The sequence below is a fragment of the Phoenix dactylifera genome, chromosome 2 (assembly GCF_051530095.1).
Source record: "Phoenix dactylifera cultivar Ajwa chromosome 2, Ajwa_hap1_PhDact_Kaust_v1.1, whole genome shotgun sequence".
Lineage (NCBI taxonomy): Eukaryota > Viridiplantae > Streptophyta > Magnoliopsida > Arecales > Arecaceae > Phoenix > Phoenix dactylifera.
The window spans coordinates 29,960,473-29,974,700 of record NC_143191.1 but is presented as its reverse complement, the minus strand read 5'-3'; the positions used below and the strand labels follow the sequence as shown (position 1 = coordinate 29,974,700).

The following is a 14,228-nucleotide window of genomic DNA, read 5'->3' as shown; positions in this document are numbered from 1 at the left end:
CCCCCGAGCTAGAAGTCCCTTCCCAGCCTTGGATAGCCTTCTTGATCTTCACCACCAACTGTTCATGAACACACTCGTGGAGTTCGGGCATCTACTCCTAGGGTCTGCCACAGCTTTTTTCTATGTACTAGCACACCCTTTCACTCTGCTGTCACCCTCCATACCTCCCCGTGGAGCCCCACTGCTTGGCCTCCCCTGATCAACCTTGGGTTCTGCCACCCCCTTTCTTTCCTCACCAGATCACCGTGATGCCCCCACAATGGACCTTCCCGTGAGCCTGCTCCCTGTTCGAGCGGAGGTCTGTCAGCAGAGGCTCCTTCCAGCTCCTCCCCCACTATCACATCCTCCTCCCTCCGCCGACTGTGGCCAGTTTTCCGGCCATCCCTTGCTGCCACCTGGTTTGATTTCACCGCCAGATCCATCAGATCAGCGGCTGCTGGCGCCTCTACTTCGCCCACTAGTGCAGTTGTGCGCTTCAGGTTCGCGTGAAACTTTGGCTTGGATTGCCCGCTCTCCATCGCCGGCGGTGAAGGGGAGGAAATCAGGAGAGACAGAGTGGCCTCTTCGGATGCGAGTGAGGCTAATGGGTATGGGTCCAACCTATTTCGATGTTTCAAACCCATGGACCCGTCTTTGGTTCGGACTCTCAGTGGGCTCCGGGCCCGTTGTTTGGAAGGCCCAAGCTTGCTAACGGCCTTGGACCCACCCAACCCTTCCTGGGCCTCCATGGCTGGGCCCATTAAGGCCTGCAGAGGCCCATCCTCCTTCTCGCCGAGTTGACTCGGCTCCAGCTCAGAAACGTAAACTGGGTCGAAGACACTTACCTCTCCTAGGTAGACTGAGTCGCCGCCGTAGCCCTCCGTCACCAGCGCTTTCCCCCGAGCTATCTTGGTCGGCTTCCTCCATTCTCCCATCTCCACCTCCCATGCCTCCGCAGACTGTCTGGGCTCTTGTGAGTTGGGGCCCTGGCTGTCGGCTGGTAAACACTAAGTTGGCTTTGGCTCCAACTCGGTTGTCTTCTTCTTCTTCTCCACTGCCGGGTCTGCCGGCTTCGGCTTCCATAGTCAATTAGCTGTCATCCACGATCCGAAAGCCGGCCTCATGTCATGGCCAGATCCCTCCTCTATCGCTTCCACAAGGGCCGCCTCCACCATTGTCGCCTCTTCAGCCCCAGCCTCGTCCTGCGGGGGAGATGCGCATTTTCCCCCGCCATGGCCGATGCACTCGCAAGAGTAGCATAGCCGGGGCAAGTTTTGGCCATAGAGGTTTAGGGCATCGACCTCGATCTTTGTCTTAGTAAACCCTAAACGCCACATTTGGTCTGTCATTACATCAACTGCTAGAGGGCGTCCCATGGCTCCGGTGATGTCCAAGATCGACTCCCTCTCCCAGAACTCAAGCGGAAGCGCCGGCATACGCACCCAGATGACAACCTTGCTGACATGGTGGATGCCGGCCACAAAGTCGGGGCGCCACCTTTTCATGGCCACCAGCTCTCCGATGATGTACCACGGTCTGCTGCAAAGCACCACGTCTCTCTCCTCCTTAAAATGGAAAGCCAGATGCCCCACCGCCAGTGGAAATCCCTCGACATTGCCACTGAGCTTTGCCCTGGTTTTGATTTCTTTCGAGATCCAATAGATAGGAATGGGGCGGCCGAGACTTCGGGCCAGCACCGCCATTGCCGGCCAGGCTTCCTGAGCCCTATTGACCCTTTCCACTGGTAGCTCCAGGACCTTCGAAAACACCTTTTGATTTTGCCAAAGCTCCGCCTCGGGGATCACATGTGAGGTCCACTGTGGGCGACGGGAGACCTGGGCCACTTCCGACCACAGAGGCTTCACCGTCGTCACAGATCGCCCACTCGCTCCCGCACTGGCCCCCTCCACTCCCTTCTCTCACCGGGTCCTTGCTACCTCGCCTTCGCCCATCGTCACCTGCCGATCCTCCGCCGTCACGCTGCCGCCGTCCATTGCTACCATCTCCCCTTCAAGTGAGTACCCAGGCAGCAACTGCAACATCCGCAATGGACGCCTTTTGAGCTCTCCTGACTCGCCTCCTCCGCGGACGACCTTGATTCACCGACTGAAGACCCTTTTCCGGCGAGCTTCTCCGAGTCACTTTCTTTGGCTTCTGCCAACCATCAAAATCTGGCGGAGACTTGGGAGAGCTCGGCCGGTTCCTTGGGGAACTCGGCCTCAACTGGGAGGAGGCCGACCCCCAGGACGACTTGGGGGAAGGGGCCACCTCCTTCCTTGGCTTCACCTTGACGCCTGCCATCCTCAGCTGGTGGATGCGACTAGTGGCGAGCTAGGGGCCAAACATCGCCCAACGGCCCCACTCGGCTCCCCACCACCCTCTAGTTGCACCGGATCTCTGCTCGACGCCTCCGCCACTATTTGCGAGGAGGGGCCTCGATCCGCTCCCTCCCTTGGCTCCAGCACAACGGGGGGCTGCCGACAGCTGCTCTCCAAGTGGCCGATCCTCGCACAGGAGAAACAGAAGGCCGATAGATTTTCATACACAAAAGCCTGCCATAACCTCTGCTCCTCCCCCTGGATGAAGGTCTCCAGCTTGAGTGGGTCGAGTGCGTTGATCTCAACCTTCACTCGGGTGCACCCTAGCTTTCGGCATTAGGCTGTGCAGTCGTCGACGGCCAGCGGCCGGCCGACCGTTGCCGCAACGTCCAAGATGGACTCCGGTTCCCAGTATTCCAAAGGCAGGCACGAAAGCTGAATCCAGACCACCATCCGGTTGACTATGTTGACCCCCGGGATGAAATCGGCTTTCCACTCCTCCATGGCCAGTAGCTGGCCCGTCACCAGCCATGGCCAGTTCCCGAGTGTGGCGTCCTGATCCTCCCGGCTCTTGAACTGAATGGTGATCAGCTCCGCCGCCATGGGGAAGACCTCCACATCGTATTCCAGCTTCCCCTTGGCCCGCAACTCCTGGGCCACCCAGTCCACCGGCACTCTCTATCCTAAGTTCCGGATCACCAGTGTCGTCGTCGTCCATGTGTGTCGGTGAAGTGGCGCAGTAGTACCTCGAGCTTCTACTCTGAGATGCGATGGCTGGTCCTAACCAGCAGCCAGGGAGGAGCCTGAGCCACATTCGACCATAGGGGGGTGGTCTTGGCCACCCTCGACACCAGTCTTGCTTCGTTACCTGCCGACCTCTTGCCCGTCCGTACATCTCGACCCTTGTCGGCCTTCATCCCTTTGGCTCTCTCTTCCATCCTGCTTGCCATTGCCGGCGGCTGCTTGACGAAATGCTTCGCTCAGTGCATGAAAATTGACGCAGCAACGGGCAATTCGCACAAGGCGTCGTCTCAGTGCGTTTTTAAGTCATCTCGCTTTTCTATCAGTGATATTCCTTCTTATTGCCTTTTCTTCTTCATGACTGCGTCAGTGTGTTTCCTCTCTCTCTCTCTCTCTCTCTCTCTCTCTCTCTTTGAAGGATACACCCTGTGTTTTTGTAGTTCGTACTATGGACATGTACCTTGAGCTAGAACACAAGATGATATGTAAGACGTAATTCCCCCACTACAAAGGCAGTTGATTGCATAAGCTAAGCATATGTAGAAAGCACAAGGAATTTAGCGCAGGAATTACGCTCCATCCCAAGGGAGCTTTGAAAAATCTTCCCATTATTTTCAAAGACATAACATCACAAATTCATACGTTTATTTATATTGCAGATAATTTTATTCGTTTTTCATTTCTTTTCTATCCTAATATTAAAACAAACTGTCAAAAGATACCTGATGTTTGGAAGTTTTTTCGTCTCTACAGCATGCCCAACCAAACAAAATTTTGAGGGGCATACCCACCCTCAGCGAATCTACTCCTGTTTTTATGGGGGGAAAATTTTCCCCAAATTTATTACTCTATTTTTTATTATTCCTACAAAAGTGCAACATTGCCATAGGCTTCAGCTGCCATGGCCGATTCCCACCGCCTCTCCAGGCTCTCATGGTTCATTTCTCTGAAATGTTTCAACATTGCGGGCTCATTACGGACTCCTTTGTGTCGGGGGAAAAAATGGTCAAGGGCCATTAGGGTAGTAGCTCAGTTGGAACGGGACGTTTGCTTCCAACCAAGTGGTTCCAGGTTCGAAATGTGCGGGCGTCGATTAAATTTGGGGACTGGATGCCCCATGCTAGGGGTAACCGAGCCGGCCCACAGGTGGAGAGGGTATGAGTAAAACTGGCCGGGGTGCCCAACACACGGTCATTTCTTCCCGCATCGAACATTCTTCAGACAGGGTGGGGCCTAGTGGAGGCCGCTATGCGGAGGTGGGCTTGTCCCTTCCTCCCTCTTTTCTCTTTTTCCTAGCAAAAAAAAAAAAGAGGACAAGGGAAAAGAAGACAAACTGAAATATGTTTGGTTGAACAATGAGGTATTTTTTTTTTTCTAAACATGATTTTATCTTTAGTGGCTTATAATTTTTTTTTTCTTATAGTTAATATCTTAAAGACATAAAAAGTACTTCACATAATTTTTCTAAAAAATAATAGTCGATTAAATATAAATCACTTCAAAAAATGGGCTTTCTATATTATTTATTTACAGTCAACTATGCTAAAATTATTTTTTTATGTATAATATTTTTAAGTATCAAGTTCAGCGATGTAAAAGTCAAATGAGTTCGGAAGGCAATTCGTTCCTTCATTCATTCCTAAAAATTCCATCTCATCTGACCTTACTAGACTCTTGTCCAAGTGGACTGAAATAGTGAAAACACCAGTCAATCTGTCAAATGCCTCCGATTTGGGTGTTTTAGGACTCTCTATCCTCCCTCGCAATGTGTGGGAGGAGAGCCATGCACTAAAATAGGACAGGTGCCTCCACAAGCGGTTGGAAACGGCCTACGGGTGTGGGGAGGGGAGGAAGTTACGACAGTTGAAAAAACTCAAACTGGGTTCCATCCCTTCCCTATGCTTGAGCCCATAACTCATTTACAAGGAAAAGAAAAAGAAAAAAAGAAAGGAGAGGAAAGAAGAAGCAACAGAAATAGATGAAGCTTTTGTTCTATCTGTCCTTGATATGTTTCTCCATAGGCAATGCTGAAGCCCGGAAATCATCAAGCTCCAGGAACTTCAATGTTCTGCATTATGGTGCCCGAGCCAATGGAATTACTGATGACAGCAAGGTCTAAATCCTCCTGTGTACTTCTCTCTCTCTCTCTCTCTCTCGCTGAAAAAAAGAAAATTGCTAGAATCATGGATATTTAACTGTAATGGGTTTGTTAATAATATTGTTTATGTTTGGTTTTTCGAATTATTTTGGTTGCATGACTTTGTCTCATCTGCTTTTCTCTAGTATTTTTCTCATGATATGTGCCTGGTAGATCTTTTGTTCTTTGTTTTAAATACAATTACTGTTTCTGAGTTATGATTCGATCATGACCAATGTTTTTCTTTTTTTAACTCTCTCTTTCTTTTCTTCTCCCTTCGACTCTTTTCTCGTTCTTTTCTTAATAAAATTGAAATAATCCATCTTTTAAGTGTTTCTTTTGCTTGATTGTTTTTGGAAGTATTTTGTTCTGCATGCGAGGAGGCCTATTTTAATTGAAGCTAAAACTTCCTACCATGGTCCATCATAGCGAGAAGATAATGGTGCTATACACAATTGACGAGTAAATGATCTCCGCCATCCATCGAATGGACTTCAGAAACTGATCATCAGCTTGAAATCTACCTTCCAAATCTTACAGTGGTTGTCGTTTTTTTTTTTGTTTAAAGTCATAACTGCCTTTTTAATAAACTATAATGGTTCGAAACTTTTTGTTTTAGAGATAATGTACTGCACTTAATTCTAAAGTGAGAAAGATTGCATCAAAGGTAGTCTTATAACATCAAAAGCATGGCAGCAATGTTTAAAAGCAGGATTTGTTCTTGCTGTGCTGATTGTCTCCTTGTTGGTGATGGGTAAGCTGGCTTTTAATCAATTAGCTAAGGTATCGCTCTCGTGGAGCTATGAGCTCATGGAGTGTAATTATGGTGGTCCTAATTGTGTCTTCTTCTCTTTGTTTTCACCTCTATCCAATTCAGGCATTCATGGCAGCATGGAAGGCAGCATGCGCAGCGGTTGGTGCAGTCAAGCTTCAGATACCTGCAGGAACTTATCTTATTGGCCCTACTAAGTTTGCTGGTCCTTGCAAAAATGTTCGCTCCCTTACAGTGAATATGAAGGCAAGCTCATGGGAGAAGTGACATTATCAGAAGTTGATTAAGATAGCGCATTCACTTTAAAGATTAGTGATTTCAAAAATGTTGGAGCATTTAGTGTTATGTCTGATTAAATCTTGTTGGCATGCGATGATCGCATTAGGGCTTCAGAAGCAGATCTTATCTATTTTAGCTTGCCTGATTGCACAACAACTTAATGCATCTTTATAACTTTGCCAATCGTTTGATTAGCGTAGTGATAATTGAGCAATTTAATCTTTAACGATTTTTTGGCTATTAATTTTGTTTAAGTATCCTGTTGTGTATGCAGGGACACTTGAAGGCGACAACAGATTTGAGCAAGTATGTCACAGGTGATGATTGGGTGGAATTTGCATGGGTGGATATGCTGACATTGACTGGAGGAGGGACCTTCGATGGCCAAGGAGCTGCATCATGGCCCTATAACAAGTGCCCTACAAATAAAAATTGCAAGCTCCTCCCAACTGTAAACTTTCAAGCCTCATTTTATCTTCTCTTCAGTAAATCTAATACTTTCAAAATCATGTCTGGAGCATAGATACTACACATCCATTTCTAGTTTAACAACTTTGACCAGAAGTAGAAATACCGTATGAAATCAAGCCAAAGACTTTCTTGTGCATTTTAGAGCTTTAAAGCTAGCTAACTGCATGGTGCAATTAGTATTTCTTAGGTAGTAGTCAAAGTTGAAATAATATATGAAATCAAGCCAAAGACTTTCTTGTGCATTTTAGAGCTCTAAAGCTAGCTAACTGCATAGTGCAATTAGTATTTCTTAGCTAGTAGCTACTTCAAAAGTTTCACAGTGAGAGAATGGTAGTGCCAGAATTTTTATGCCTCCATCAAGGAAGAATGAATAACTCTATATAGGAATGAATCGACTAAAGTGGTAATTTCATGTTGCTACCACAAACTGCAATGGCAAAATTTGTCCAACTGTGGTCCTTTAGATGTGACAGTTGCCCTCTGCATCATAGGGTAAAGTCTTTTTCAGAGACAAGCATTTTAGCACGAAGTTACAGCAGCTAACTGTCAATACTCAGAATGCACCAGCATCATTGAGAGCACAGATGTTGCAAAAAACAGTAGAAGTTCTATAGTCCAAATCTGCTATTCAGGTCATCATTCTAAACATGTTTATATTTTCATTTTGTGATACCTTGATCATTTCAGTCAGTCAAGTTCATCGCCACATCGAACACTGTGGTAGAGAACATCAAATCCTTGAATAGCAAGTTCTTCCACATAGCTCTGGTTGGCTGCAAGAACTTCTGGGGCAAAAATATCAAGATCACTGCCCCTTCAAACAGCCCCAACACCGACGGAATTCACATTGAACGGAGCACAGGCGTAACTATATACCGCTCGGTGATCGGAACTGGCGATGACTGTATCTCCATCGGACAAGGGAACTCACAAGTATTACTGAGTGGCATCAGTTGTGGACCAGGTCATGGGATCAGGTCAGCCCTGCTACTTGAGTTATCCTGCTGTAATATTTTAATGTTCTGATTGAAACTTGATCCAATCCAAACCAGAACAGGCCCCTGGATTAGGCTCAGGTTTAAAATTTAGACTAATGTTCGATACAATTCCATCCGACCCTTCTTAAACCCTGCAGTGGCGGGAGCATCCTGCACTGCACTTCTATGGGTCAGGTGTACCCAGTTAAAATCTAGAACTGCTAAATGAGCGAAATTGTGCTGCTACAGCTGCTGCTAATGTTGCTGATGCAGTTTCATTTTATATGGTCACTGTAGCATTGGGAGTTTAGGAAAATATCAGAATGAAGAGGATGTCCGAGGACTCGTCATCAAAGATAGCACCCTTGCTGGGACTTCAAACGGCGTAAGGATCAAGACATGGGAGAATTCCCCAGGAACTAGTAGGGCTGTTAATATGACCTTTGAGAACATCGTCATGAAGAGTGTTGCAAATCCCATCGTCATCGACCAGACGTACTGTCCCTACAGCTCTTGTGCATCAAAGGTAAGCAAGCTAACACAATCCATGTCATGCAAAAAATATTGGGGGATCATAAAATATGTCTCCACATGAAGTGCTTAAAGCTTCATAATGCATGCATTTAGACAACGAAACTTGGCTAGGGCTTGGAGCAGGCGAGCTGCTTCTGTTTCTCCCATGCATAGGCTCAACTTTTCTTTCTGTGCCACTGAAGGCATTACTTAGTTTGACAGTAAAATTGTGCAAACTACTATTGTGGAATTCTGAAAACAGGAGATCTTATAAACTAAAATCAATCATGACTAAAACCAAGCATGCCCTAGCCCTCTAGTTCATTTTACCTATTTTTATGCTTGGGCTTGGTTTGGGAGCCCAAAATCTGCGACCAAACTCGGCTGTAGTAAGTAGAAATCTGAAAAATGAAACAAGCTAGCTCAACTCTCTCAAGCCTGCAAATTAGGCTCAACTGAATGGTGGCAACCGTCCATTTGAAGGAGGTTTTAGCGTCAAATCTAAGGAGGCGCATGCTCCTAAAACGTTTTTATCTTATTAACTCTCGCATTATTTCTTTGAATAACTGGTGATGCCTCTACAATTTTATCTTCCAAAAAGAAGCAACTAAACCAATAAAAATCCTAAACTCGCTAATGCATCTCAAGCTACAACACAAGGGTAGTTTAGTTCTTATAACTCGTAGTGATTATCATTTAGCATATATTTAGTTCTAATTTATTGTGTCGATGAAACTCATAGGCAAGTTTTTGGTACACAATAATATGAGAAGCCCTCTGCCAGTGTTCCCAGATTCCTCTATCCTGGACAAAGGTGGAACTTGATCGTAGCTCTCTGATAGTACACAAAAGTCATCAATAGATAAACTTTACCAGAGAAGTAATTAGCACATTCTGAAGCAATCCTACCATGATATTGCCCTACTTTAGATTTGGTGCTGTTTCCTAGCTTAAACACAACATGATGAGCAGCGAGTTTAGCTAAATCTCATCTAATATTCATCCTAAGAAAAAAAATTAATATCAACGGCAAAAACAAAAAAAAAGAACTATAGCAATGAGTGTATGTGATTGAATGCAGGCACCGTCCCGGGTGATACTGAAAGACATCTTCTTCCGGAACATAAGGGGGACGTCGACGACTCCGGTGGCGGTGATGCTCAGGTGCAGCAGAGGAGTGCCATGCAAGAACGTCAACCTCCACAACGTTCACCTCAAGTACGTTGGCCAGGCTCCGGTCGCTGCATTGTGCATGAACGTCAGAGCGACCTACAGCGGGACCCAAATCCCCCCACCATGCAAGTAGCTAACCATTCTTCCTGGCCTACATCTATAAGGCTGGGTTACGTTCTTTCTTACATCCTTTCTTGCGCATTCTTTTTGGCGTGCCTTTCCGGGGAGAGAGGTCTTTCTGGAGGGTGACTCTACAATGGTCATTGGGTGGATTCAGCAAATTTTCGGAGGGGTTGGTGATTACCATCCGCTGTTGAGAGATATCCGGACCATGATTTGTGGTGGGATGGTGTTCCAAGCGAAGCACGTATTTAGGGAGACCAATGGGGCCGCAGGTTGTGTGGCCTCTTTTGTTGCTAACCACTCAGAGAACCACCTCTGGGTAGGAGAGGCGGAGTTGCCTTGTGCACTCCGTGATGTACTGCTTTTTTATTTTTTTGATTGTATCCATATACGTTATGTATGGTACTCTTGTTTTTAGCGTGCCAAAAAAAAAAAACACCAAACAATCTTACCATCCAGCATGAGATTGGAATTAGAGATTATGAGGCCTAGTGACATGTTTAAGCATGACAATGATCTCCATGGTTGTCTATCAATGCCAAAAAAAAAAAGTTCAAAGTTTTGGTAAATTGATAGATGATGACGATGATAATGATACACGGAGACATTAAAGTTGGATCAATTAACAGATCTCAATGAAAGTGAAATAATATGTGGAGATAACTATCAGAAGAAGTCGAGACAGGATTCTCTCAATCCTGGTCTCCAAGTATGATGGGCTAGTTCGCAAGTACTGCATCATCGCCATCCCGCAACCAAAAGGAGTCGAGACAGGATTTTCACATCCACAACAGTTAGATGACAAGACAGCCTTGTAAAAATCTTGCTCAGCCGAACATGACTTGATGCAAGAACTCTAATAAAAAAAATTGTTGTTGTTTTACTTTTTATTATCGGAAATAAGAGTTTACCTATAGAAGTCTCAACTGACAAGATTTGCTTGCTTAAGGACACAATGAACCACAAATAGATCCCAAACGGACTTAACACATGGGCACGGCAACCTACAAGAGGCTCTAGAACACAGCCAAGTCACAGATGCAATAAATCTACTGCACTCAAAACAGTTGCTAAAAAAAAATATCTTTTTTTTTCTTCATTAAGGCGGATGGATCATACCTGACGAGTACAAATGCACCCAATAAAGTCGAAAAATAGAATGCCAGGGGCAACTCCCCATCACCAGCCCACAGAATGCTGCCGAAGTGGCTGGCTCCATAAGCAGCCGTCCAATCTACATCCCCATTAGCTTAACGGAACACATGCTTAGCCTGAAAGACCCCGCCATCCCTCACCATAGCCCAGATGTCTCGCAGCAAAGGGTAAATGCAATCGTTGCCCCTAGGGCCCTCTCCAGATCCAAATGATGACAGTGGCCGAGTCCTCCTCTAGGACAATGGAACTAGCCCATAAGACACACCGGGCGTGACGAAGGCCCGCCCAAGCAGCCCGCAGCTCCGCACTCGTAACTGATGTGTCGAAGAGTTGACTATCCCATGCAATTACAACCTTAGCAGATGGGCTCCGAATAACAAAATCCGCACTGCCCCACGTACCTCCATCCAAAATAGACTCGCCAAAATTAACTTCGAGGAAATTTGGGGGTGGGGGCTCGCAGGTGAAAAGCACCATGCAGAAAACTGCCGAAGCAGAAAGAGAACCCTAGGTTTCCCAACCTGTCAAGGTTCTTTCAACAGGTGTGATGAGACTGAGCTCCGCCGCCTGCACGCGGGCACTCTCCACTACCAGTCTCAGCGACATACTGTGCTCACCAAAGGTTCAAGCATTCCTAGCTAGCCAAATCTGGTGAAGCCGTGGGGACTCCGAGCATCGGTGCATGGTCTATAAGAACAGGTCCCTCTGTCCCCAAACCTCCTGCGGGATCCCTGTTAGTCGCCATGTCGCCCTAGCCCATGTACACTGAAACATGGCATGGTCTACTGTCTCATCCACACCACAGTCTCCGCATACCGAGAAAATCCTCGGGCCTTGTTTGCTCAGTACTGCTCTCGTTGGAAGACGGTCCCAGACCACCTTCTAGAGAAACAATGCTACCCTCGGGTGGAGACCTAAGCGTCAGATTCAGGCGCAATCTGGCCTAGGCTCATGCTGCCGCCGAAGGATGTGAGAAAAGTCACCCGCCTTGACACTGGTTCTGGTAGAAGTGCTCCAAATCCGCACGTCTGGACCTGCGCACCTTAACAGTAGGAGGGATCGGACCCTCTCCACTAGATGCCCTCCAAAAAGATGAACCAGCCTAGACTCATCCCATGCAACCCCCCCGGGGACAAGGAGATCATATACGCGCAGGCCCTCCCCTGCCTCAATAAAAACTATAGTTGGCCAGAGCCACAAAGGGAGGGCATCGACCACGAGTCTCCAGCCACATCAATATTGCGTCCATCGCCTATCAGCCATCTGGTATGTACTAACGTAGTAGGCAAATACCTTGCGATCTCTCGCCATAGGAAAGAGCATCTACGCCTACCTCGAACCGGTACCTCAAGGCCCTCTCTCCTATAGCATGTTGCCATGGTCCGGCTCTAGAGCTCCTGATGCTTCAAAAGGTACTGGACTGCATGTCGGGCAATAAGCACCTCCCGTCTCTTCCGGAGAGACAGAATCCCTAAGCCACCCTCACTGAATGGGAGGTAGATGCTCTCCCATGCCACCAAGTGCACCCTCCGACCACCTCCATACGAGCCCCATAAGAGGCCTCGAGGTAGTTGCTCAATCTTCAGTAGCACTGTCTTCGGCACCATCGTGTTCGCCATGAGATAGATGGGCATGGAGCCAAGTACAGATCTGATCAGCGTTAATCTACCCATCATAGATAGAGACGCTACCCGCCATCTCTCCAACCTACTTTGGACCTGTTGCACCAGCCTGGTGCACTCAGATACCTGCAGTTTCCTATCCGAGATTGGTACACCCAGGTAGGTCCAAGTTCCGTCCTGCTCTGACATCCCCAGAATCCTCTGGATCCTCTGTCGAACCCCCGACACCGTACTAGGCTTGAAGGAGATGGTGGACTTATAGGCATTCACTCTTTGCCCCAATGCAGTACAGTAGTTGGCCAACACCCTTCCGAGGGCTCGAGCATCCGCTACCTGCGCCCTCGACAAGAGAAGACAGTCATCAGCAAAGAGTAAATGAGATATCGGCTGGGCCCCTAGAGCTAGGACGTAAGCCTCCATTTCTCCCACGGCGTATGCAGCCCGAAAAAAAGAAAAGTAAAGCCAGGTGAAGGATTCTCGTTTCTATCCCAAAAATGCTTTGTAGGCACTCACTCTCCAACAATGTGAGGACGCTTGTCATGACTCTCTAAATATAAAGGACTTATTTAGTTCACCAAAAGTGTGGTCATTTAGCTCACCAGAATAAAAGAAAAAAAATATAGTCAACAAAAAAATTTAAAAAATTATTTATTTTATTAAAGTTTTCAAAAGACAGAGATGAAAAAAATAATATTTTTATTAGAATAAGGTTCCAAAAAATATATATGAGGGACATAAAAAAGCTACTTTTTTTTCCAAAATTACTCTCAAGTCGTCAAAATTCATAAATAAATTTTTTTATTAAGAATATAATAGATATTTTATATAACGTTTTTAGAAAAATAGATATCTAAGCAAACATAATTCATTCCGCAATGTATCACTTTCTCATGGCCAACCAAAATGCCAAAATAGGCATCATAGTTTGAGAAATCAGCTTTTAACAAAAAATTCTTTCTGCAAACCAAACTAATCCAAAATCTACACAAACATCCACATCTAATAGCATAGTAGTTAATACTTTTATATAGCATGTGAGTATGTGACATGAATCTACTTGGACTCAACTCCTAACAACATGCATATAGGGTGAAAGCTCTCTACTTTAGCAGGTCGCCCACACTCAAACAGAATGAGGAGACCAAGACCCCTACTTAAATAAGAAAACCTAACACTAATGAGGATAAAAGTCCTCCACCTAGACTACCAAGCACCATTAATTCGCTGCCGTAACCCAAATAGTCCTTCATCCAGGACTATTCTATTCTAATGAAATCACCACTTATCCTAAAAGCTCAAGTTTTTGGGACAAGTGGTGATTTCAACATGGTATCAGAGCAGAGGTTCTGAGTTCGAGCCCTGTCTCTGTACTCATTAATCTCATTATTAAACTATTTCACATGTTGGGCTCACCCATTAAAAGAAAAGTTTGGCCTACATATGAGGAAGAGCGTAAGAAAACATAAAATAAATAAATAAATCCACCTCATCTTATTAGCTTAAGCTTTTGAGGCAAGTCGTGATTTCAACATATTCTATGTAGAACACCATACCATTCTAACTCAAATTCAAGTTCGTTTTAGTCCAACTAGAAAAGAACTAGAACAATAAACTAGGAATCCTAAAAGGCCATAATCCAAGCAGGACTCGACTATGAAATGACTCTCCATAATCGAACTCCCATCCTCTTGTGAGTGATGCCATCTGACCGAGTGCTCAAATAAATAGTCACATTTCTCAGAATACATATTTATCAATAGTGCATTTTGTGAGTATTTGTTGTTTCGGAATAAATGCAAATGGCCCTACCATTTTGTTTTGCTGTTATCTTCTTTTTATTTTAAAATAACAGTGGAAGTGGTTAGTAGATTACTCGGGTCAAGTACTCGGGACACGCCTTTTACTCAAATCGAAATTTAAAAGGATGCAGCGGTTCGGTTATATTTTGGTTCAAAATGACAAAAAATA

The 14,228-nt window shown here is 45.8% G+C and overlaps 2 protein-coding genes across 4 annotated transcripts; one reads left to right on the top strand and one right to left on the bottom strand.

Annotated features, from left to right (window-relative positions):
• Positions 1–1,064: 1,064 nt before the first annotated feature.
• On the bottom strand, positions 1,065–1,682 carry LOC149768277 (uncharacterized). Its single transcript, XM_089927996.1, has one exon. It carries the CDS (start codon positions 1,680–1,682, stop codon positions 1,065–1,067), a length of 618 nt encoding a protein of 205 aa, XP_089784122.1.
• A 2,659-nt stretch (positions 1,683–4,341) lies between these two features.
• LOC103717066 (exopolygalacturonase) lies at positions 4,342–9,929 on the top strand. Of its 3 annotated transcripts, none has more exons than XM_089928856.1 (6): positions 4,342–5,151; positions 6,053–6,193; positions 6,501–6,677; positions 7,385–7,674; positions 7,972–8,200; positions 9,269–9,929. In XM_089928856.1, exons 1-6 carry the CDS (start codon positions 5,017–5,019, stop codon positions 9,491–9,493), a joined length of 1,197 nt encoding a protein of 398 aa, XP_089784982.1. In that variant the 5' UTR covers positions 4,342–5,016; the 3' UTR covers positions 9,494–9,929. The 3 variants fall into 3 exon arrangements, with proteins under 3 accessions (XP_089784982.1, XP_089784984.1, XP_089784983.1); XM_089928858.1 differs by having other exon boundaries at positions 5,011–5,929; XM_089928857.1 differs by having other exon boundaries at positions 5,011–5,958.
• The last annotated feature ends 4,299 nt before the right edge of the window (positions 9,930–14,228 follow it).